This window comes from Carettochelys insculpta, chromosome 2 (genome assembly GCF_033958435.1).
Source record: "Carettochelys insculpta isolate YL-2023 chromosome 2, ASM3395843v1, whole genome shotgun sequence".
NCBI classification, from domain to species: Eukaryota; Metazoa; Chordata; order Testudines; family Carettochelyidae; genus Carettochelys; species Carettochelys insculpta.
Window position 1 is genome coordinate 239,156,396 of NC_134138.1, and position 23,153 is coordinate 239,179,548.

The 23,153-nt window shown below is 39.6% G+C and overlaps 1 protein-coding gene across 1 annotated transcript in view; it reads right to left on the bottom strand.

Moving 5' to 3' along the window:
• The window catches only part of ITGA8 (integrin subunit alpha 8), a 222,826-nt gene that overhangs the window by 46,143 nt on the left and 153,530 nt on the right, over positions 1–23,153 (bottom strand). The window contains exons 24-27 of the mRNA XM_074986273.1: positions 19,986–20,091; positions 17,080–17,238; positions 5,083–5,208; positions 3,642–3,755 (exon numbers count right to left, since the gene is read on the bottom strand). Coding sequence (XP_074842374.1) covers positions 3,642–3,755; positions 5,083–5,208; positions 17,080–17,238; positions 19,986–20,091 — 505 coding nt within the window. The remainder of the gene's footprint in view (positions 1–3,641; positions 3,756–5,082; positions 5,209–17,079; positions 17,239–19,985; positions 20,092–23,153) is intronic.

The window sequence follows — 23,153 nt, forward strand, 5'->3', positions numbered from 1 at the left end:
GTGCTCCTACTCCTCCCATGATACAGAGAGGGGTTGCTGACCCCTGGACTAGAAGTCATCATGACACCATCAAGTCTCAATGGCTTTATAAAGCAAGCCATATAATTTCGTCCCTTACCTCTGTATGTGCCCAATAATTTGTGTTTGATTGAAAGTTATCCTGTAGAGAGGCCTTCAGTCTTGGTTTGAATAATTCAAGAGATGGAGAATCCACTAATTCCAACTGTTAATCACTCTGACTTAAAAAATTGTGCCTCATTTCTTAGGCTTTAACTTTCAACCACTCACTCTTGATGCAGACAAAGCCCTTTTCTTTGTTTGTAAGATCAAAATTTGGTCTTCAAGGAAACAGTTGCTATAGGATAGCAAATACAGAGGTTTTGTTCTAGTCAAGTTCTTATGTCACAAACATCACTATAGCACCTGAGTGTCTTCCAGGAGTGCATTAGACAATGTAACTAACATCTTTCACAAGTTGTTTCTCCTTTCATTCTCTCCCTGAGGGAGAAGAACGTGCAGTGGGATATTTGTTTTAGTAGGTTCATTTCTTTGTTAGAATTTAATTGAGTCCTGAATGCCTGGATCAAATTCTCATTAGGGTTGTACTAGGGTAACAAAGGAGAAAATAATGCACACAGTGATTTAATTGATTGTGCTAGTGCAGTAACTAACTTCTAGATTCCTTCTGGATAAAGATGGAGAAAAACTCTATGTGGTTGAAAACTTGGACTCGGAAGAGCTCATATGCTATGGTGATGGGCTTACTTTTAAGAACGTTAGCTAGAAAGACAGACAGTTCTCAGTAAATATTATGAACGGGTGAACTGATTGAACATAAGAAATAAAACCAATCAAGTGCCCAAAAATCAAACAGGATATTTTCTGAGGCTCAAAACAAGCCGTATAACTTTCACATTATAGCTATTTTCTTCTGGTTCTGCACTTCCAGGTTCTGGAAACAAAAATGTCCATACACATCAAGCAAAACTACCTTAATGGTATTTTCTGAACAAAATGAGCAGGAAGCATCGTAAAACTGGTGAGAGAACCTGTTCCGACAAGATTTCCAGACCAGTTTTCCAGATTCAGAAGGTTAAGATAACTGAGAGAAGCAGCCAAACTTTTTTTATCTGAGGCAAAACTTCCAATGGTTGCTCATAATGAATAAAAGATTCACTAAACAAATTCAAAGTGAGGTCCCTTCATCCCTCCTTATGAATGGATTTGTTTGTCTTTGCAAAATATTAACCTTTTAAAAGCACCTTATTGGAATTTGGAAACCTGAAAAACAGAGATAAAAATTGGTTCGGATTCCCAATCATTAGGAGAATGATAAATCCTACAAATAAAAATGATTTCAAACTAGGTCCTTTGTTACTGAACTGATCTGACTTCACTGTTCCCAGAGTAAGATAAGGTATGCGGCTCTTGCTCTTCCCTTCTCCTTTGTCGACACTATGGCCAAGCTCGGTGCTGGTGCACTCCGCCCCAAGAAAGATGTACTTGGCACCACGGATGGAGATGTCTCAGTTTGAAGAGCTGCCTCCATTAACAACCCTTTGGCTGTGTCTACACTGGCAACCCACTTTCGAAAGGGGGATGCTAATGAGACACTTCAGGACATGCTAATGAGGTGCTGATTAACATAATGGCAGCTGCAGCACTTCGAAAGTGCCTCTTTCGATCGTGTGCAGCTCATCTACGCACCTCATTAGCATATCCCAAAGTGTCTCATTAGCATCCCCCTTTCGAAAGGGGGGTACTAGTGTAGACACAGACTTTGAGACATTGCACTCTATTCTTTAAGGTCCTCGGCTTGAAGGTCTTACTGACTGGTCAGTGGTCCCACCGACGACTCTCATCCAGACAATCCAGGCAGGCTGAATGATGTTCACTTTTTGGCATGCACTCCCCATAGGTGATGCAGGCTTTAGAGCCTGGTGACCTTGCCACACCTCGGTGCTAAGGCCTCTAGGAGAAGGAATGATCTCCCTACTTGGGCCGATGATCAACACTAACTAATAACACCTAATTAGAACTATTTACAGATAATGACCTAACAGCTACCAGCTAATTAAGAGAGATTGCTTGCGTAAGTGTGGGGTATTCCAGAAACCCACATGGCAGCAAGATGGAACTGAGTGGCACAGGTCAGGTGGTGCCTATGTTGGGTGCCATATTGGTGCTGCTCCAACCCAACAGCTACTGGCTAGGGAAAAATTCTTCCAGCAACTGAGCACATGTAGCACACCTGCACTGGAATGCTCATTAACCATCAATTGAAGGAGAACCCAGGTTCTATATCCAGGCAGAAAAAGGCAAGAAAGCATCCCCTGGCCTTATGATCTAGATGGTGCTTGGTCCTGATACCAGTACAGTATAGACATGCGTTTGGAAAGTCACTGATTTCTGTTGCATTTCAGAGTTACGTATAGGACCTTCAGAGGTTTAGTTGGATGCTCAAAGAATAGCCAATATATTCTTATGCTTGAGATTATAATTGTCAAAGTTGAATAGTTTGCACACAATTCTAGAATACAATAGCACTCCTTCAGGAGGAGAACCTCTGAAGCACATCTTAGAAAATGCCAGTACAGCTCCAAAACACAACTGGAGAATTTAATGATGGACAACACTCGTTATGTCTGCCACTGTTGAGAAGACTCTGCTCTGCTTCTCCAGTTGAAGCACAGCATCAGTTCACATAGGCTGCACCTGCCTGTCACTTTCTCTTCATGCCCACATCAAGTACACCAGGTAGGAATGATCCTTTGATGGACAGCTCCCACTGAGTGTCAGTTACCCCAAAAGGAGATGGGAGAAGCAGGGAGGAGGCAGGGCTGTGGCTTCTCTCAACTTCTGATGGGGCACCTGTTCATTCCCTAGCTCATTCCCCACAGAGAAAGGAATACATTGCACTATGCCCCAAGCAAACTGTGGATCTTTCCTCCGATGTAGAGTGGTTTGTTGAAGGAGGAGATTTGTACTCCTAAAGATCAGTATTTCCAAGAGCTCTGTACCATCCCCCCTACTAACAGTTATGGCTAAATGCTACAATTCAGCTCTACATGCGTATTTAGCATGTGGGTTGACCACCTAAACCATGACAGTACTACAAGGAGAATCCATCATTTTTTTTTTTTAACTTTTAAACTCCATACATAACATTCATTGTCAGCTATATGGCTCTGAGACACGTGGGCATGAAGAAAACAGAAAAACATACCCTCATAGAAAATTCACACCAGTTATAAAATGAAGTCACAGGTAGACCAACAAGATGATAGATTATTTATCTGGGAAGAGCAAGAGAAGCCTATGAGAAGATATACTATGGAAAGTCAAGGTAAGATAGAGATCAAGATCAATATGGAATATGCAATAAAAACTGGTAAAGAAAAAATTGAAATATACATACACAATATTCAGAGGAGGGACAAATTAGCAGATATTTATGACATAAGACTGAAGGAGAGACATTTTACCTCAAAATGAAGTGATGACAATAAGATTCACAATTTGAGATCATAATATATATACACACACATACATGTATCTACATATGTGTATGTATCTTTAAATGAGCATTCAAATAAAATAGTTTTTTTGTGTGTAAATATAGTTTCACAAATATACATTACCTGTAGGAAAGTTTGGGCCCATAACCGAGATCTGATTTTTAATGCTGCACTTCTTCCTCTTTCTAACTGTCCCACTGTGCACGAGATTATTAAACACTTCACATTTGTACAGTTCTGTATAAAAACAGAATGAAATTAGAACTATGCTTTTGTAAAAAGGCTAATGTGAGAATATATGAATTTAATTATATACAGATTGAATTGCTCTCAACCACTCTAAATTGAAAAACAGATCAGCCATTTTAATGTATTAAATATCATGCACCTTCAAGAATTTAATCTCATACAAATGTACAACAGAAGTGCCTTTTGTGAGAAATTAGTCACTGAAATGGGGATTCTTCTCACTTACCTATGAACACAGCCCTCTATCTACATTACTGATGACAATACAGATAGTATTCACCAGTCTGGTTTGAAGAATTCTTAAAAAGTCCAAATGCTTAACAAAATCTGGTTTATTCATCTTTTCCATCCACCAGCCAGTTATTTTTCTCTTTTCTCACCCCCAAACTCCTTATTTATACTCTCAAACCCTCCTCTCCGACACTGCTAATTTTTCCAGTAATATTTACATATTCAAGCCAGCATGTTTGGTGAGCATCATTAGCCGCTCTATTTGAACCTTATGTTCTATGAGGTTTTCCTGGCAACATAAGTGTAACATGTTCTATGTCTATACTTATGTTCTGTGAAGCTTTCCTGATTGCATGTGTGTGCATGCATTCCCTACTGCCTGCACAGAGGCTGCTTGAGGCAATTCATGGCTAGAGAGGTCTGTGTGAGTTGCCCCAGCTGCAGGATTGGGTCACAGACAGGGCACTGGGCAAAGGATTGCTGATTCAGCTCTATGTCACACCAGCTCCCAGCTAAGTGAATAAATTAGAGCTGGCTGCAGATATACCACGCCTAACTGGAGAAGCAGAGACAGCTGCCAACTAATTAGCTGGGGGCTGTATAAAAGCCTCATAGGAAGAAATTCAAGATGGAAACAAAGAAAGTGAATAGGCATGGAATGGATACAGCTCTTCTCTCCCTCCTGCCTGCAGACAGTGAAGGGCCAACTGAACAAGGTGAAACAGTGGTTGGGAACAAGACTGTGAATAAACTGCACCAATGGTTACTAACCCCAGGGTGTCCGAGTAATTCTGTGGAATGAGCAGAGGCAGAAGCCACACTCTGCTACAGGTTCCTTAGACTGTATGATATCTAGATAAAGGATCTATCATAATTTGTCCATAACGTGCCATGAAAATCAATAGTCCAGCATATAATACACAGTGCATATCAAGACAGGATTTAAGAATCAGTTGCTTCATAATTTACTTGGCATTAGGAATCATAGGAAGTTAAAGTCTGTAGAAAGGATATGAGAAAACCAGTAGTCACATTTTATAGCTTGCGCATCTAGTCTTAGCTCTATATATTTCAATGAGCTCACCAGTATTCTTGCACGGCTCTTTCTTTGGGGTTCCACCACAGGGACGTCTCTCTGCCTGACATAGTGAGGAATAGTGGAGTTATGCAAAAAAGCAGTGAGTTCTGGAGTGTCCTGTGGAATAGCAAACTGGAAAAAGAAAGGTTGTGAACTGCAATGATATACCACACAATTACTCTAACAGATACGGTGCCTTCTCAGGAAGTCTGACTTTTATACTGGGTTGGGCTTTTTAAAATTTAATAGCACTACAGTGAGACTAGATACCACCTTCTTCAACTAGCAGCTTGATTAGTAATAGCACAGAAGGTGTCCAGCAATATGTATGGCACTAGATAATTTTTTCCAGTCATTCCTTACTGAAGTCAATTTTACTGCTGTACTTGTTTTTTGTTAGACTCTTGGGCCCAGATTCTTATTTCTGTTACTCTGTAAATTCAAAGTCACTTCCACTGAAATCTAGTCATTGAAAAGATCAGAATCTGGCTTTAGGAATTTAATGGTTTTACCAGCATTCAAAAATATCTGCATTCTACTGTCATCAGTTTTGGTGGTTCTTTCTGGAGGGTTAATTATTATAACAAAAATTCTTTAACTTAGTAAAGTCTCCAACAGCCTTTTTGAAAAACTGTTGGGTGACTATTCATAAACAGAAAATTTAAGAGACAATAATCTGAGAGCCAAAGTCTATTTTTATTGTGGGTAGTTTTGTCTTTCTATGATATATCTTTTCTGTCTTTCGTGAAGCCTCCAGAGAAACATAAGATACCGTAATTTTTCAAGGAGAGATACATTGTCTAATTTAGCACAGTTTTATCAAATCAAACTTCAATGAACTATATGATGAAATTTGTGAGATGACCACTAAAGGAAATCACCTAATTACTTCACAAACAATTCCTTGGGTTCCCAGATTAAAGAACTTTGTAGTTTGGTGTTTAAATTCTGTAGCACAAAACTTGCATTTATTTTAAAGAAATCCCTAAAAGAAATATTTGCCATTATCATTTCTTTAGCATAAAAGGGAAACATGGTCATAAATACACAGATAATCCCTTCAACATGCTATTCCTGGAGATCATATTTCTAGCATTAGTCTGATTTAACATATGAGGGTCAGGCTAGTTTACTTCTTAAACATCCCATAAAACTGAAGAATAGTATAATTATCTGCTGAAGAAGTCGTTCATCAGAAGTGAAAATTTTTAAACCTAAATTATATATTTTTGTTTTCAGTGAGGAGATAGTTAAATCGATGGTAAATCAAACCTCACTGAGATAGAGAGAAACACATGGATTTTGTTTATTTCCAAGAGTCTCTCGGTGCACATAGGGCTCCCCTTAATGATGACAAATTAAAAAGAACACACTGTAATGAACTCTGAAACTTATCTTTCAAAGAAACCAACAATGTATGGTCACAGATTATATGTAAATGTAGAGCTGGTCAAATACTAGATTAACAAACTGAATATTTCACAAATACTTTTACAAGTGAGACATTCAATAATTGCAAAAGACTAAGGCCTGTCTCTGTGATTCAGCTAAAACTTGTTGTTACTCCTACACACACATTTTACATTAAATACATGTATTCTATCCACTAGAATAACTCAGTGACCAGTTTAATAGATGGAGTTCCACTCAAAGGACTCCAAGTTTAGATAGATCATGAATAGAGCTGATTGGGAAATTTTTGATGAAGTATTTTGTCTAAAAATACCAAATTTTCAAAACCATTTTTTCTGGGAATGAGCCAGTTTCAACATTATCTACACAAGGAATATAGAATATGTTTTACGCCAGGTTAAAAGTTTCTGGAGGCTCCAACTCTCCTTATTCCAGAATACTACAACCCATCTTCTCACATAAGAATTGTATCAACAACAGTACTATTCTCAAATGCCTCCAGCATTCCCTCTTTGAATTAGGGAGCAAATCAAGAGAGGTAGCAAGTGTGTCTCCAGAATGAAAAGTCCTCTGGCTCTTTTGTAGCACTAGCCAAGGACAGCCTTTCCTCTCTAGGGAGATAATTGGGCAGGAACTCACTCTCAAAAGCTGTAAGTGCTTCCAAGGGATGGACATAGCCAGGCTAAACCTTGTCTCAGTGCATCTTGATTGCAGCCTCAGGGCTCATCTACACTTCTGGGAATACCAACTCATTCAGGGCCAATCCTCCAGAGTTCAATTTCATGTGTCTGGTACAGACAGGTGAAATCGGTCTATCTGGAGTTGGCCGTCAATCCCTGTATTCCTCACTACCACGAGGTGCAAGGGAGGTCAATGGAAGAAATGCTCCCATTGACCTTCCTTACTGAAGACAGTCACAAAAGTCGATTTCCAATACACTGATTCTAGCTCTGCAAATGCCTTAGCTAGAATTGCGTATCTGAAATCGACTTTCAGGTCTAGTGTAGACCTGGCCTATGTTTGTATGGCTTTTACTGGAGATTAAAGCTGCACACATGCAGACACCCCTGTGAAGAATGGAAGTGAAAGCATCTTCTGTTGTACCTAGGAGGCAAAATCTCTCCAGTGACCCCAGGGGCTAGATTAGTGCACGGAGATAAAACTGTATTCTCCCTGAACTGATGGGTGTGTGAGAGCTTGGCTCTTTGTTTCTAAAACTTCCATGCACATACTCTGGCCTACCTGATACCTTTTGCTAAGCACTGGATGCTCCCTGCATTTGTCTAGTTTTCACATTCTTGCACCCTTTGCACCTTCTTCTCTGTAGTTCCTGGCATCTAAAACAATCCTGTTATACCTCTTTGCCTCCTCAGCTCATCATGTCTGATTTCAACCCTCAGCTGAAAACACAGCTGTCCTCCTCTTCCTTCCATGTAACACCCTCTGTTGCGATTTGTTATTTAACTTTGTGGAGGGTTTTGGAATGTGACTTGTATAAAAGATGCAGCACAAAAGAAAATCATGCTGTTGTTTACAGTTGCAGACATCTGCATGTCCCACTGGTGTGCCTAGAGCCATCAAAAATAAAAGTCGTTTGCCTGCCACGATCACTGATCATGCAGAAGCCTCATTATAAAAAAAGAACCTGGAGCAGCAGGCACAACATTTGCAGCTGCATCTGAACCAGTGGACAAATTAAAGTTTACTGAGAATGGGAACAATGGAATGGCTAGAATTAAGTGTCATATTTGGCATGAGACCAGTGCCATCTAGGTCATGGAATCACAGAATCACAGGGCTGGAAGGGACCTCAGGAGGTCATCTAGTCCAGCTCCCTGCTTCAAGCAGGATCAACCCCCACTAAGTCATCCCAGCCAGGACCTTGTCCAGCTGGGACTTAAAAACCTCAAGGGATGGAGAATCCACCACCTCTCCAGGCAACGCATTCCAATGCTTCACCACCCGCCTGGTGAACTAGTTTTTCCTAATATTTAACCTACACCTCTCCCTCTTCAACTTCAGACCATTACTCCTTGTTCTGCCATCTGACACCACTGAGAACAGTTTCTCACCCTCCTTTTTAGAGTTCCCCTTCAGGAAGCTGAAGGCTGCTATTAAATCACCCCTAAGTCTTCTCTTCTGTAAACTAAACAAGCCTAAATCCCTCAGCCTATCCTTGTAGGTCTTGTGCTCCAGACCCTAAATCATTTTTGTTGCCCTTCGCTGAACCTGCTCCAGCAAATCCACATCCTTTTTATACTGGGGGGCCCAAAACTGGACACAATATTCCAGATGTGGCCTCACCAGTGCCGAATAAAGAGAACATAAGAACATAAGAACGGCCACACTGGGTCAGACCAAAGGTCCATCTAGGCCAGTATCCTGTCTGCCGACAGTAGCCAATGCCTGGTGCCCCAGAGGAGGTGAACTGAAGACAATGATCAAGTGATTTATCTCCTGCCATCCATCTCCCACCTTCGACAAAAGGCTAGGCACCATACCTTACCCCTTGCTAATAGCAATCTATGGACCTAACCTCCAAATATTTATTGAGCCCTTTTTTAAACTCCGTTAGAGTCCTGGTCTTCACAGCGTCCTCTGGTAAGGAGTTCCACAAGTTGACTGTGCACTGTGTGATGAAAAACTTTCTTTTATTAGTTTTGAATCTGTTGCCCATTAATTTCATTTGGTGTCCTCTAGTTCTTATCTTATGGGAAAAAGTAAATAACTTTTCTGTATTCACTTTCTCCACACCATTCATGATTTTATATACCTCTATCATATCACCCCTCAGTCTCCTATTTTCTAGACTGAAAAGTCCCAGTCTCTCCAGCCTCTCCTCGTATGGGACCCGTTCCAAACCCTTAATAATTTTAGTTGCCCTTTTCTGAACCTTTTCTAATGCCAATATATCTTTTTTGAGGTGAGGAGACCACATCTGCACGCAGTACTCAAGATGTGGGCGTACCATAGTTTTATATAGGGGAAGTAAGATATTCTTTGTCTTATTTTCTATCCCTTTTTAAATTATTCCTAACATCCTATTTGCTTTACTGACTACTGCTGCATACTGCATGGATGTTTTCAGAGAACTATCCACTATAATTCCAAGATCCCTTTCCTGATCTGTTGTAGCTAAATTTGCCCCCATCATATTATATGTACAATTAGGGTTATTTTTCCCAACGTACATTACCTTACACTTACCCACATTAAATTTCATTTGCCATTTCGCTGCCCAATCACTCAGTTTGCTGACTAACTACTTCTCTAGATCTGCTCGAAATGCTCTTCCTAATGCACCCTAGTATGCCGTTAGCTTTCTTGGCTACAAGGGCACACTGTTTACTTGTATCCAGCCTTTCATCCACCATAACTCCTAGGTCCCTTTCCATCATACTGCTGCTGAGCCAGTCAGTCCCCAGCCTGTAACAATGCTTGGGATTCTTCCGCCCCAGGAGCAGGACTCTACACTTCTCCTTATTGAACCGCATCAGATTTCTTTTGGCACAATCCTGCAATTTATCCAGGTCCCTCTGGATTCTCTTTCTACCCTCCAACGAATCTACCTCTCCCCCTAGTTTTGTGTCATCCGCAAACTTGCTGAGGGTGCAATCCAGTCCCTCATCCAGGTCATTAATAAAGATGTTGAATAACACCGGCCCCAGAACTGAGCCTTGCAGCACTCTGCTTGAAACAGACCACCATCCAGATATTGAGCCATTGACCACTACTTGTTGGGCCCGACTATCAAGCCAGCTTTCTATCCATCTTATAGTCCAAGGGTCCAATCCATATTTCCTTAACTTATGGACAAGAATGTTGTGCGAGACCGTATCAAAAGCCTTGCTGAAGTCAAAGTATATCACATCCACTGACTTCCCCACGTCCACAGAGCTTGTTACCTCATCGTAGAAGCTAATCAGATTAGTCAGGCAGGACTTGCCCCTGGTGAATCCATGTTGGCTACTCTTGATCACTTTCCCCTCTTCCAAATGCTCCAAAATGGATTCCTTGAGGATTCCCTCCATTATTTTCCCAGGGATTGAGGTAAGGCTGACGGGTCTATAGTTCCCTGGATTGTCCTTCTTTCCTTTTTTAAAGATGGGCCATATGTTTGCCTTCTTCCAGTCATCCGGCATCTCCCCTGATTTCCAAGAGTCTTCAAGGATAATGGCCAAAGGTTCAGCAATGACCTCTGCCAATTCCTTCAGTACCCTGGGATGCATTAATCCAGATCCATGGACTTGTACACATCTAGTTTTTCTTGATAGCTCAGAACTTGTTCCTTCCCCACAGATGGCTGCCCTCCACCTTCCCATACTGGAAGGCGATTTGCAACAGGAGAGGGGAATAAATACTTAGGATGGAAAAACTGACAGATAAAGGGGAGGAGGGAAAGGAGGTAGGTTATACCTTTAATACCATTCTAAGAGTTTTACCTCCACAAAAACCCCTCAGAAATAGAAAATATCCCCTCCATCCTTGTTTTGCCTCCCTTCAAGAGCATACAAAACACCATTGCATTAAATCTGCTCTTTAGGGAAAAAAGCATGAGAAAAAACAAGAGACAAGATCAACCCAGCACAGTGGACAGGTATGCTGGTAGGTATACATGAAACGGAATCTTTCCAAAACATTCTAAGCTGGAAATTTCCAAGATGCCTATGGGAGTTGCGTGGCCATATCCCATTAACTCCAGAGGAAGTTAGACATCTAAGCAAGGCATAAAATGCCTGTAAATGAAGTTTCAGCCATAGTCAACATACATACTGTCCAGGCAATTGAAACTTTCTCCCCCCAGAATCTGTTCCTGTTTGCTGTACACAGTCGATAAAATTATAGTATTTATTTAACACTGCTTTTTTTAAACAAATTCATATATCAGCAGTTTTTATTCAGCTTTTGACAAGTTAAATGCTAGAAAAGATATTTTAAATGTATGCTATAATATGTTGAGCATTTAAACCTGTATTTTGTCTAGTTACTCATTTTGACCCTTCCATTGCCATGATTAAATTCCACACCAAACAGAGATATAACAATCATAATCCTTGCTACCAGCTAGTCTCATTTATGTAGCAGATGTAGCCACTATCAAAAAAAGATAGAAATGAGGAAAAGAAAACAGGAAGGTGAAAAATAGCAATTTCCTGTTTATTTAACAAAATTACACTGAAGCCTGAAGATTTTTTCTTCTGCTTATGAGCTCCTCTCATTTCTGAATATAAAGTTCCCAATTCATCTTCTTAAATAAAATTTATAATTAAGTCTTGCTGAACACAGTGAATGTGTGGGAAGAAAAATATAGCATGTCCCTTTGTGTATCAGCTGTATGCTCTTACCATTGGTTGTGAGTTGCTGAACTTCAAAAGAAAATGTAATATTTCTCTTTTATCCTGATCTCTGGAACTAGGCAATTTTTTTTTTGTTTGAAACTTTTTGGAGGGTGGGTGGTGAAAAGTGAAGATTCAGCAACATCAAAACATTTTGCAACTTCGCATTTTGCAAATGAATAGTTTATGCTGACCAAAAGACAACTAGCAAACATGAAAATATTCGGAAAAAGAAACACTTTATTTCAGCCTTCCAAAAAGAAACTATTTTGATTTTTCAGTTTGAAATAACTTCCTTTAAAATTTAAACTGCACTAAATTCAACCACATTATTTTGTCCAAATCAAAAGTGAAATATTTGAGTTGAACAAATTTTTCTTCGGCAGGAGCAGATTAATTAAAGGTGTGGCCCTGGGACAACAGAGTCATAAGGTGCTCCACACAACATATTAAAATATTAATGTAAAACTGTGCTTTATGCTTGTCATGATTATTATTAGTAATGATGCACAATATAATTACACTTAAATTAATTTTAAAATAAGAAGGACATGGCACTTTTCTTTTGTTCCATGAAAATGAATTGTTAAAACCAAATGGGGTAATGGAGCCTGGAGGCCCCTCACACCTGGGGGTCCTGGGGCCCCTCACACCTGGGGGTCCTGGGGCAGCTGCACCTTTTGCCCTTATGTTAATCTGCCACGGTTCTTCTGGAACACACAGCATCGCTAGTCATGCTGAAGCTGAAGTGTACAAGGGAAAAGGTAGTCCATGTCTACACGAGGAGTTTAGCTCCCAGTGATCTGCTATCAACGTAGCTGCCTTTGTGTAGGGCACAGATTAGACTCTGAAATTCCTGCTGGTATACAGAAGAGCTATAATAGGTTTGCACGTGGACCTCTGTTTTCCTCCACAAGATCTCTGAAAACAACATACACTCTACTGGCTCCACAAATAAGTGTTTACTCTAAGAAGTATCTGGAATCAATACATTTTAATAAATTGGCTATCTTCTTTCTTGTGGCATAATGCAGAACTGAAGTGTTCTGACTTTGAACCAGACCCGTCTCCTTCTGGGATTTACCCACTTTCTAGAGAATGACAGTACATTTGTGGAAAGGTTCTTATGAAGTCTTTACATGCACAGCTTTATCCAAAACTCCAAGAGCTGCATAGCTGCTATGAACAGAGACAAGAGAAATAATTGGGATGCATGATATTAATTAACAATAATACAGAATAGAAAAAGCAGTTGGTACTTTTTCTTGTGTCAGTGTCACTGAAATTATTTGAGAAACATTTCCTCGTAAGAATGACTAACAGACAAGTGAAAGGTTATACTGGTAAGTGCATCATACTTCTGACAAAGTAAAAACTTTCACAATCTTATAACATAATAATATATTGTATGAGTCCTTCCATCACACATTCATACCTAGTACTTTACCTCCCATTAGTGAATTACATTCCATTCAGACCTGCATGCAACAATTAAATTTTATAGCACAGTCAGAAACAGTGGATATTTTAAAAACCTTGAGCACTTAAAGGCAGTTACAAAAACAGACTCCTAATGTGACTATAGCCGTGTCTACACGTGCACGCTACTTCGAAGTAGCGGCACTGACTTCGAAATAGCGCCCGTCACGGCTACACGTGTTGGGCGCTATTTCGATGTTAACATCGACGTTAGGCGGCGAGATGTTGAAGCCGCTAACCCCATGAGGGGATGGGAATAGCGCCCTACTTCGACGTTCAACGTCGAAGTAGGGACCGTGTAGTCGTTGTGTGTCCCGCAACTTCGAAATTGCGGGGTCTGCCATGGCGGCCAGCAGCTGAGGGGTTGAGAGACGCTCTCTCTCCAGCCCCTGCGGGGCTCTATGGTCACCGTGTGCAGCAGCCCTTAGCCTAGGGCTTCTGGCTGCTGCTGCTGCAGCTGGGGATCCATGCTGCATGCACAGGGTCTGCAACCAGTTGTTGGCTCTGTGGATCTTGTGTTGTTTAGTGCAAGTGTGTCTGGGAGGGGCCCTTTAAGGGAGAGGCTTGCTGTTGAGTCCACCCTGTGACCCTGTCTGCAGCTGTGCCTGGCACCCTTATTTCGATGTGTGCTACTTTGGTGTGTAGACGTTCCCTTGCAGCGCCTATTTCGATGTGGTGCTGCGCAACGTCGATGTTGAACATCGACGTTGCCAGCCCTGGAGGACGTGTAGACGTTATTCATCGAAATAGCCTATTTCGATGTCGCCACATCGAAATAGGCTACTTCAATGTAGGCTTCACTTGTAGACGTAGCCTATGTGGAGACAGAGATAATAATTTTAGGAAATGGGGGAATTCACATACTGTACAACTTAAAGTATATGAATATACACTATAAAAATATTTCTATACATGACAGCTTAAAAAAACACCATTAGGGTTGAAATATTAACAACCAAGCAGACAATTTATGTAAGAACACCAAGCAACATTGGTGTAGTTAATTGTAGTGAAGAAAATCACTAAGCTATGGTAAGAAAATAGCATAGTTAAAAGTGAATGGACAAAAGTCTAAGATTTTTAACTCTGGGAAATTTGACCTGGCTTCCATGGAGCATGAGGGAAGACTTCGTAAAAATTCATGCCAGATTATTACAGTTGACTGCTGAGTATGTGTGCCAGATGTGTCTGTGTGTGCAAGAAGCCTTCCCCATTTGTGCCCCAGTGCCAGGGCTGGTATATATTAATATGTTACTAATGTCTAGGAATCCCAGCCCTCATACCCCATTGTGTTAGGTGTGTACAAATACTGAAAAGGAAGGATGATGCTTGCACCAAAGCACTTACAATCTAAACTCACAGTTCTTCTGCTTACTTGAGCACAAGAAAATCATGAGTAAAACAACTGAGGAGGCTAGGAAAGAGACATGAGACGAGCAACTAAAGGAAGCAGAGTAATGGAATCCCTTCACATCCACCAGCCATAGAGGGAACGTGTGCTACAGCCCATTAAAAGCATCTGGCAACAGCTGCCACAACTGTCACTCTTTGGCTGTCCATCAGGCAGCTCTGGATGTTGATGCTTTGCACCTTAAAAACAGGTTTTATCGCAAAGTAGCTCCCTGTATTTATAATACACTAATAATTCTGAATAAAAGTGACAAGTTTTATGAAATGTATAGCAAGTTAATTATTTATACTGCCCCAATAATTGCAAACTGCATTAAAGTCATGCCCGACATAGTGCGCACTAAACAAGATTTCTAAGAAAACTTGCATGTTAACCATGTCACACACAAACTAAATGTTAAGTCTAAGAACTGTCTTCAAATTACTTGAAGACGTTGAGCCATCTGATTAAGGATATAAATGTCACAACAAGTATAATACAATACAGAATACTTATTATGCAAATTTTTATTTCAGGAACTCAGTTGGGTTTTCAAACTTTCTGCATTAGCAATGTACATCGTTGACTCTTTGTTCTGCCAAGTGATCCCAGCATTTTGAAGTAGAAGGACAAGAATAAAAAACTGGAACATTTTCATTTCTAGAGGATGAACATTCAAACTTCTTGTACAGTATTAGTGCGCTTATATATGTGATATTAATACTTAGCCCTTCTATGCTTAGCCCTTTTGATATCTTCCACTGGATGATATCAAAACACTTTATTATGCATAAAGAGAAATTTGTTATGCCTCACAGCACACCTAAGAGGGTATTATCCCATATTTCAAGTAATGTGACTGAGGCAGCTCCAGAAAAAAACATAGACTATAATTCTCAGCCGGCTGCTAACCAGGGCACCAAATTCCCAAAATCATAGTGTAGTTTTTGATCACAAACAAATATGATCTTTGCTGTTCAACAGCTGCCATAAACTAAAAGTGTCCATGATATAATCTCATCATTTTGACAAAAATGTCTTGAACTATAAGTGATCTCTGTACCTGAGAATACATTTGGATGCTCACGTAAATTCACCAGCATTACAAGAAAAGTCTCTGATAGCAAATTTCATGTACAGATACAATGGAATCCTACTCATCTGTTATTTAGCAGAACAATAAGGCTACGTGGAAACTGCATGTAGGATATTTCATATATATTTTTAAAAAACTGGTAGTAAGAATGTGTATGCTAGTCACCCTCCTCTGAGCATTTTACCTAATTACTGTCTGACTTTCTGTGTTATCCTCTATCTGGTTTTTCCTCTCTTTTTAGATTGGAGGCACTAGATCTTACAACTAGCCAACCTGAGTTGCCATTGTAATATAAAATATATTAAAATTAAATATTTGATCTAATACAATGTTTTTAATTATCAATTTAATATAATAATTAATAAAATAAGACTAGACAAAATCCAATAGCAGTGTAATCAGAGTCAGACTGCAGTCCCTAGAAAGTAGCCTTATTTCTGTGTCTGCATTCAACAGTAATCCTAATTAATTTAGAGAAGGAAATTATGGAATTAGTAATCTTAATTTGTTACACATTTTTCAGCTGATCATTTAATTTGATACAATTATATTATGTTAACCATGCATGTACTTTTTAGTATTAGATTAGAGTGCAGCAGAAACGCCAAAGTCTTCTCAAACCAAAGAAAAATTGCATGATGATAGTCTTCAGTTCAAAACCTAAAATGCAGCAGGAAACTAACATTTGTCCATAGTTAACATTATTATAAACTTGTGAAACTGTCAGCTTGAACCACAAAACTCAGACTATTCACCCAGAGTTTTGTCAGAAAGTGCCATGTGCATTAGATACACAAAACAGTTTTATATTGTATTAACAAGCTGAGTGTAGAGATAAGCCAAACTGAGGAGCCTTGGTATATGTAAGCATCTGTGTGTATCTCCCAAACGTTGAGTTCTTGGGGGCTGGCCTTTGCAAACTAATGCCACAAGAATTTATAGGGTCTCATGAGAGCTGCAAAATCCTGCACTGTCTACTTACAGCTATAATAAAATTGCCCCTTAAAAAGAGAGACAGCAAAGTTCCCCTTTGTAAAATGGTCTTATGTCTAATTCTTGGGGCTGCACGATTGCAACTTAAGGCAGAGTCCCTTGATGAAAAAAAAAGAACAGAGATTTAATAAACACAGAACAAAAGTTGTCAGGTTCTACGTATTTTAAACAGCAACATTTTCCAAAATGAGGGCATTATCTGAATACCACTGGGAACAGATGAATGAAACATTTTGCTCACTGCAGCACAGCTGTCCAAAAAGGCAAACAAAATTCAAACAAAGCAAGTATCCTACCTTTATTTGCAATGTATTGATAGCAGAGCTTGTTTGACATTGCAGCGGTCCATGTGTCTGAATATGAAGGACATAAAGAAGAGACTCCTCTTTATTGGATGCAGGCCATCCAACATGGAATAATGTTTCATTGATAGCGCTTGGTCCAATATTGTGCAGCTGTCAAATAAAGTATGAAATCCATGAAGGTACAACTTTCCAAGGCTGGAAGCAACAACATTCATTTAAGCAAAGCAGCAAAAATGCAGCACTTTAAAGACTAACAAAATGATTTATTTGGTTTTGTGGGACAGACCCACTTCTTCAGATAAATTTCATGTCTAATACAGACTGATATTTTTAAGTATGTCTGTCTGGAAATGAGTGAGTTTTTTCATATAGTTGATTGATCTCCATTCCAAATGGCTTATTCGGTGAATAAATAACTTTGTCAGTCTTTAAAGTACTACATTTCTGCTGCTTTGTTCTGTTGGAGTATAGACTAACATGGCTACCTCTCTGTTACTATTCAACATGCAAGGCACTACATTTAGCGTTTGGAATGGAGATCCTTTATCTATATAAAAAAATTCGCTCAGATCCAGACAGACATACTTATAAATGTTGGTCTGTGTTTGAAATGAAATTGATCTGAAGAAGTGGGTCAGTCCCACAAAAGCTCATGACCAAATAAATCATTTTATTAGACTTTAAAGTGCTACAATTCTGCTGCATTGTTTTGTTGGAGTATACACTAACACAACTGTTAACATCCATTCTCTGTTAACATCCTCTCTGTTAACATCTATTTAGACTTTATAATACTTTTCAGTCACAGATCCCTATGAGCTTTACAAAAGAGGTAAATATCATTATTGTCATTTCATAGGTGGGCAACCCAAAGCATAGAGACATGAGTGACTTGCTCAGTAGGGCAGTAGCCAAGGTGGAAATAAAAGCCAGAAATACTGCCAGTAGGGCAGTAGCAGAGGTGGAATAAAAGCCAGCTTTCCAAGGTCCCAGGCCATATCTCTCATGTATTTTTATCTCTGATGGTAAGGTCTGCAATTGCCTGGAAAGTGAGTACGAAAAACATTGCTAGATTCCATCCGAATTTACAATATAAACAGACTTCAGTGAAGTCAGTGGAAATTTATATCTGTTGCATCAGTGCGAGAACTTAACCAACTTAAGGGAGCAGCAGCAGCTGTTTCATAGTGAAGTCTTGAGCTACTGCCTTATTCTTAACACACACACCATTTCACCCCAGTTTTCAAACCTCTTCAACCCAGCTGTCCCACAAATCTTCCTGAAATATTAGGGGTCGAACCAAATCCAGAGAAGAGTTTTTCTGCGGAATTTGGTTAAAAAAAGGTTTTAAAATGATAGGCTAAGAATTATTAGTTTTACATGAGCGGATACTTTCGCAAATATTTGAGGGCAATTTTCACTGTGGGGGTAGGGATGTAAATTGGGCTAGAGTGAAATAGGCTGGATGCTTTGCTGTTCATTCTGAGACATTTATAAAGATGTTTGTGAAGAAATTGCAAGGTTTGTTTCTGGGATATAGCTGGAACCTAGTGACACACAGTTTTAAACTTAGTTCTTTTTCAGTGAAGTTTTGGTTTGTGAATATACAATAAGGGATTCCTTATTGCACGTGCTGAAAGTTATACACATGTTAGAGTGCATAGCTGCATCACAGCCCAAGCGGGGGTAACATGAAGATTCTTATGACAGGTTGTAGAAACACATTCAGCTGTAAAACAAGAACATAACACTTCATTTTGTTCATAGGTTGATCTCTGATTAACCTATTAATTAAATTAACCATATCATTTTGTTTAAAATTAGTGGCTTCTTCTGTCTCAAGCTGCCTATCTTTTCCTGACTACTGGCTTGTAAACTGTAATTGTATGTGAAGCACTCTGTTTAACTCCCCTTGAAGACGGTCATTTATCACATTCAAAGCATGGTCTGTATTCAGGCCAGTAGTTCATTCAAAGTACTGGTTCTGAACACAAACACATTTTCTTTCTTATCGGTGTACCTCCAGATGAAAAAACCCATATAATGTACAGATGTATGTTTCAAAATATTATCACAAAAAGCCTCTTTGTGTATACTTGTGACGTTTTGTTGTTTTGGAAGAAACCAACAAATCTTTCCCTCAGAGAGTAGAAAGCACTGAAGTTGCTCAGTTTTTGGAACTGCTTACATTTTAAAGGCAACATATTTTATCATTTTTCATAGTTCTCAGAGGACCGGCACAAAACCCCATTGAAATCAATAGAAAAACTCAGCATTTATATAAATGTGCTTTGGATGTGGTCCACAGCTTCTGAGTTAGTATTTAGTAAACACCAAACATGTTCAGGATTGTTTAATAATCAGTGATTAAATCCTTCCCTGGCATAAACTGGTGCCTTTCTCACCAAACTCTTGGGCTGGGTCTACATGGAGGGGTATTGGTGGCAGCTTCATGATAATGAGCACTCTTGCAATTGCAAATAGCCACTCATTAGCATAATCATGTGGCTAGTTGGCAGGACTAAGGGGCTGGCAACAGAGGGTGTTTTTGCTGGCACAGGCACGTCTACATGTCCTGTTTACTGCTGGTAGCCGCTTCTGCTGGCAGCAAGAGCTCCACAGCTATGTTAATTAGCTGCACAACTATGCTAATGAATGGCGATTTGCAATTGTGAGACTGCTCATTAGCATGAAGCTGCCAGCAATACTTCTCCATGTAAACCCAGCCCAGGAGTTATGCATAGTTATTTCAGGACCGCATTTGGACCAAGGACTATAGTAACAATATTTGCATTAAGAGATGTATCCGATTCCAGATTAAGACAATGCCCAAACTCCAAATGATATTAATGGAACAGAATCAGACCTATAGAAATCTAAATGCTTTCAAATTATACCTCATATATGTGTTCGACTAGAGGCCCAATCTCCTCTTCTTTGGAGGGCTCATCTTTAGGCTCCCAGTTGTGAAGTGGCAAAACAATTTGTGGAGGATGAGACACACTGAAATATATAAAAATGCTTGATGTCACTTGCAGATCAATTTGTTATGATAGAAGTAGACATAATAACTTGAACAACTTTATCCAGTTGCAACTACAAAGAAATTTTAAATAGGTATAACGATCACTAGAATTATACTGCATGCATGGGTCACACGACTGTTCCAAAAAATGCAATAGAACCTTTACTCACTAATTATCAGCATCTCAGTGTTACATCTCATCTGAAAGATGGCACCCTCCAGCAACATATTGCTTCCTGCCATTGGTGGACTGATTCTCTGTTGACTTGGAGGGAAGAGTGCTAGCTATCTAGCATACTCCTCACTGAGGTATCTGAACACATCACACAATGCTATATGTCCAGGTTATTACACTACACCAATATTTAAGGGTTTTCTTCTCATCCAAGTGTCAGAGAGGTAGTCAGGTTAATTTGTATCCACAAACACAAGGGGTGTGTCTACACGGGCACAAATCTTCGAAATAGCCATGCTAATGACCATTTCGAAAATTACTAATGAAGCACTGAATTGAATATTCAGCAGCTCATTAGCATTAGGACGCTTCCAGCCACGGCACAAAGTGCCGCTTTCGAAAGCACGCAGCTCGGCATGGCTACACAGGGGTCCTTTTCGAAAGGACCCTGCACCTTTTGAAATCCCCTTATCCCGCACACTGAACAGAATAAGGGGATTTCAGAAGTTGCGGGGTCCTTTCAAAAAGGACCCCCGTGTAGCCGTGCTGAGCTGCGTGCTTTTGAAAGCGTCACTTCATGCCGTGGCTGGAAGCGTCCTAATGCTAATGAGGCGCTGAATAGTCAATTCAGCGCCTCATTAGTAATTTTCAAAATATGGCTATTTCGAAGATTTGTGCCTGTGTAGACACAGCCAAGAAGTTCTGTGGCACCTTATAGACTAATAGATTTATTGGAGCATACGCTTTCATGGGCAAAGACCCCTTTGTCAGATCCATCTAACAGACTAACACAGCTATCTCTCTGTTACTGTTCTGTTTGCTTATTTGACTGACACTGCACACTGAGTGGATGTTTTCAGAGAAGTATCCACAGTAAGTCCAAGATCTGACAGGTGCCAGACAAGAGAATTTGCCAGACTACAGGAGGTCAGTATTCTCTAGCAGCATTACCAACACTTTCAATGCTTACTGAGCCCTTAGAAGACATTTAAGGGTAAATTACAGCTAAATAACAGCACAGAACACAGAGAGCCAGGACTGGTGGCTGTAAACAAACTTTATGGGATGGTGGGAAACTTGGCCACACCCATGATAAGTGTTCACCTGGATAATTAAAATCATGCTGGAATATGGATGTTGCTGGATGAGAGAGTGCCAGACTAGACAGGTTCAACCTGTAGTTGAAATGTCCTATTAGGAAAGCTGGGAGGTCTTTAGAGGCCTGGATGAGGAGCTCCTGCGAGGGGTGGATAAAGGGCTTTAAATGTGGTAGGCAAAAGCAAACTGAGGAGGCAGCAGGGCCCAAAGCTATACCCAGCAAGCTGTGCTATACATACACATTGCCTGCATTAAACAAACAAACAAACAAATAGGAAAGGAAAAGTACATTTAAAATCTAACCAGGTATCCCAGTTTTCCTTGTATTTTCAAAATGCTTTTTCTTTCTTAAAAAGAACCAATTCAACATTTCACAGTCCTAGCTAGCTAACACGTTACATTATGGAAATACAAACGGGTCTGAACAAAAAATGATTATCTGAGTACTTGTCTTGGAAAACAGGGCAGGTTTGCATAATGAGTTTCCGTCTAAGAGTTTATAAAACATTTTCTGTTAGTTGGGATGCCAGTCTCCTTCAAAAAGGCAAAAAAAAAAAAAAATCCACCCGTTAAGATACACACTGGTTGCTATTCAGAGCTGTAGTTCAAAGCAAGTTTAGCTGTTTGCTATTTTGTAACCTAATGGAACTTCACAGGAATATTTAACCATTGTATTTCTTCAAAGTACTATGAATAGGCAAGGTCTCACTGGACCACAAATAACTGATTGATGAGAATGTGATATGCTTTCAAATGAAAAGAAAGGCACGTAATGTGTTGGCTTTTATTTTTGATGATATGCCACCTGGGTTGTGGTTTGTCACAAGTTACTAATGACATGATGAAACCGAAGTACCATGGTGTGAAATACTTGTCACTTCATCAGCAACTATTCCGCATATCATGAAATGCTATAAAAATGGCTTATATTTTGTGTAAGTAAATTTCTTCTTGTTTTGTTCCTTTACACATGGTATTACAAAGCCAGTTAAAGGATAGCATATCTATCACCAGTAAAATAACATTCGTAGCTCAGCGGGTAATCTTTGCATCAACTGTAGAACCTACCATGCTGAAAGGACACATTAAAGACACACAGTGTCTCCTGGATTTCACATTTGCCCCAATTTAGGTGGGAGACAGGTACAAACTTATATTTGCAAATAGCTTCCATTTGTTTAGCTATCTAATGAGGGCCAAAAACACAAGTTAATCTTATTAAATATGGTAACTAATATATTATATATGATATATATAACATTATAAATTATATATTATATATCGTATTATATATTATATCATAACTATATCATATTTCAAAGACAATAACCACAAAAAAAAAACTTTCAGCGTAACACTGCATGATAGGGCCAGGTAATTGTCTGTCAGATAATGCCCTTCAAATTGCACAGATTTGTGGTGTTAGGACTAGGCATGGTCTCCAGATACGTAATGAACCAATAAGAGTAAGTCACACTTCAAAGAGGAGGTATGCTTTCCACTACACTATATGCATTCTCTGGGCAGCTAGCCCCTTCTGTTGCTGAATCTGCACTCTGTTTTGGCACCTGAGTTTGCACAGGGCCTGGGTGGGTATGTATCTGTGAGTTATAATTCACATCACTGGCTTGAAGTCTAGACATACCTGAGAAGCATTTACCGACCACTGTGTGTGTGTTTGCAGTCATCTAATCCTTGTTGAGAAATGTCTGCCTGCTGCAAATCTTCCCATGTGAACTAGTTTATTTCCTGTGAAGTTCTCTGTCA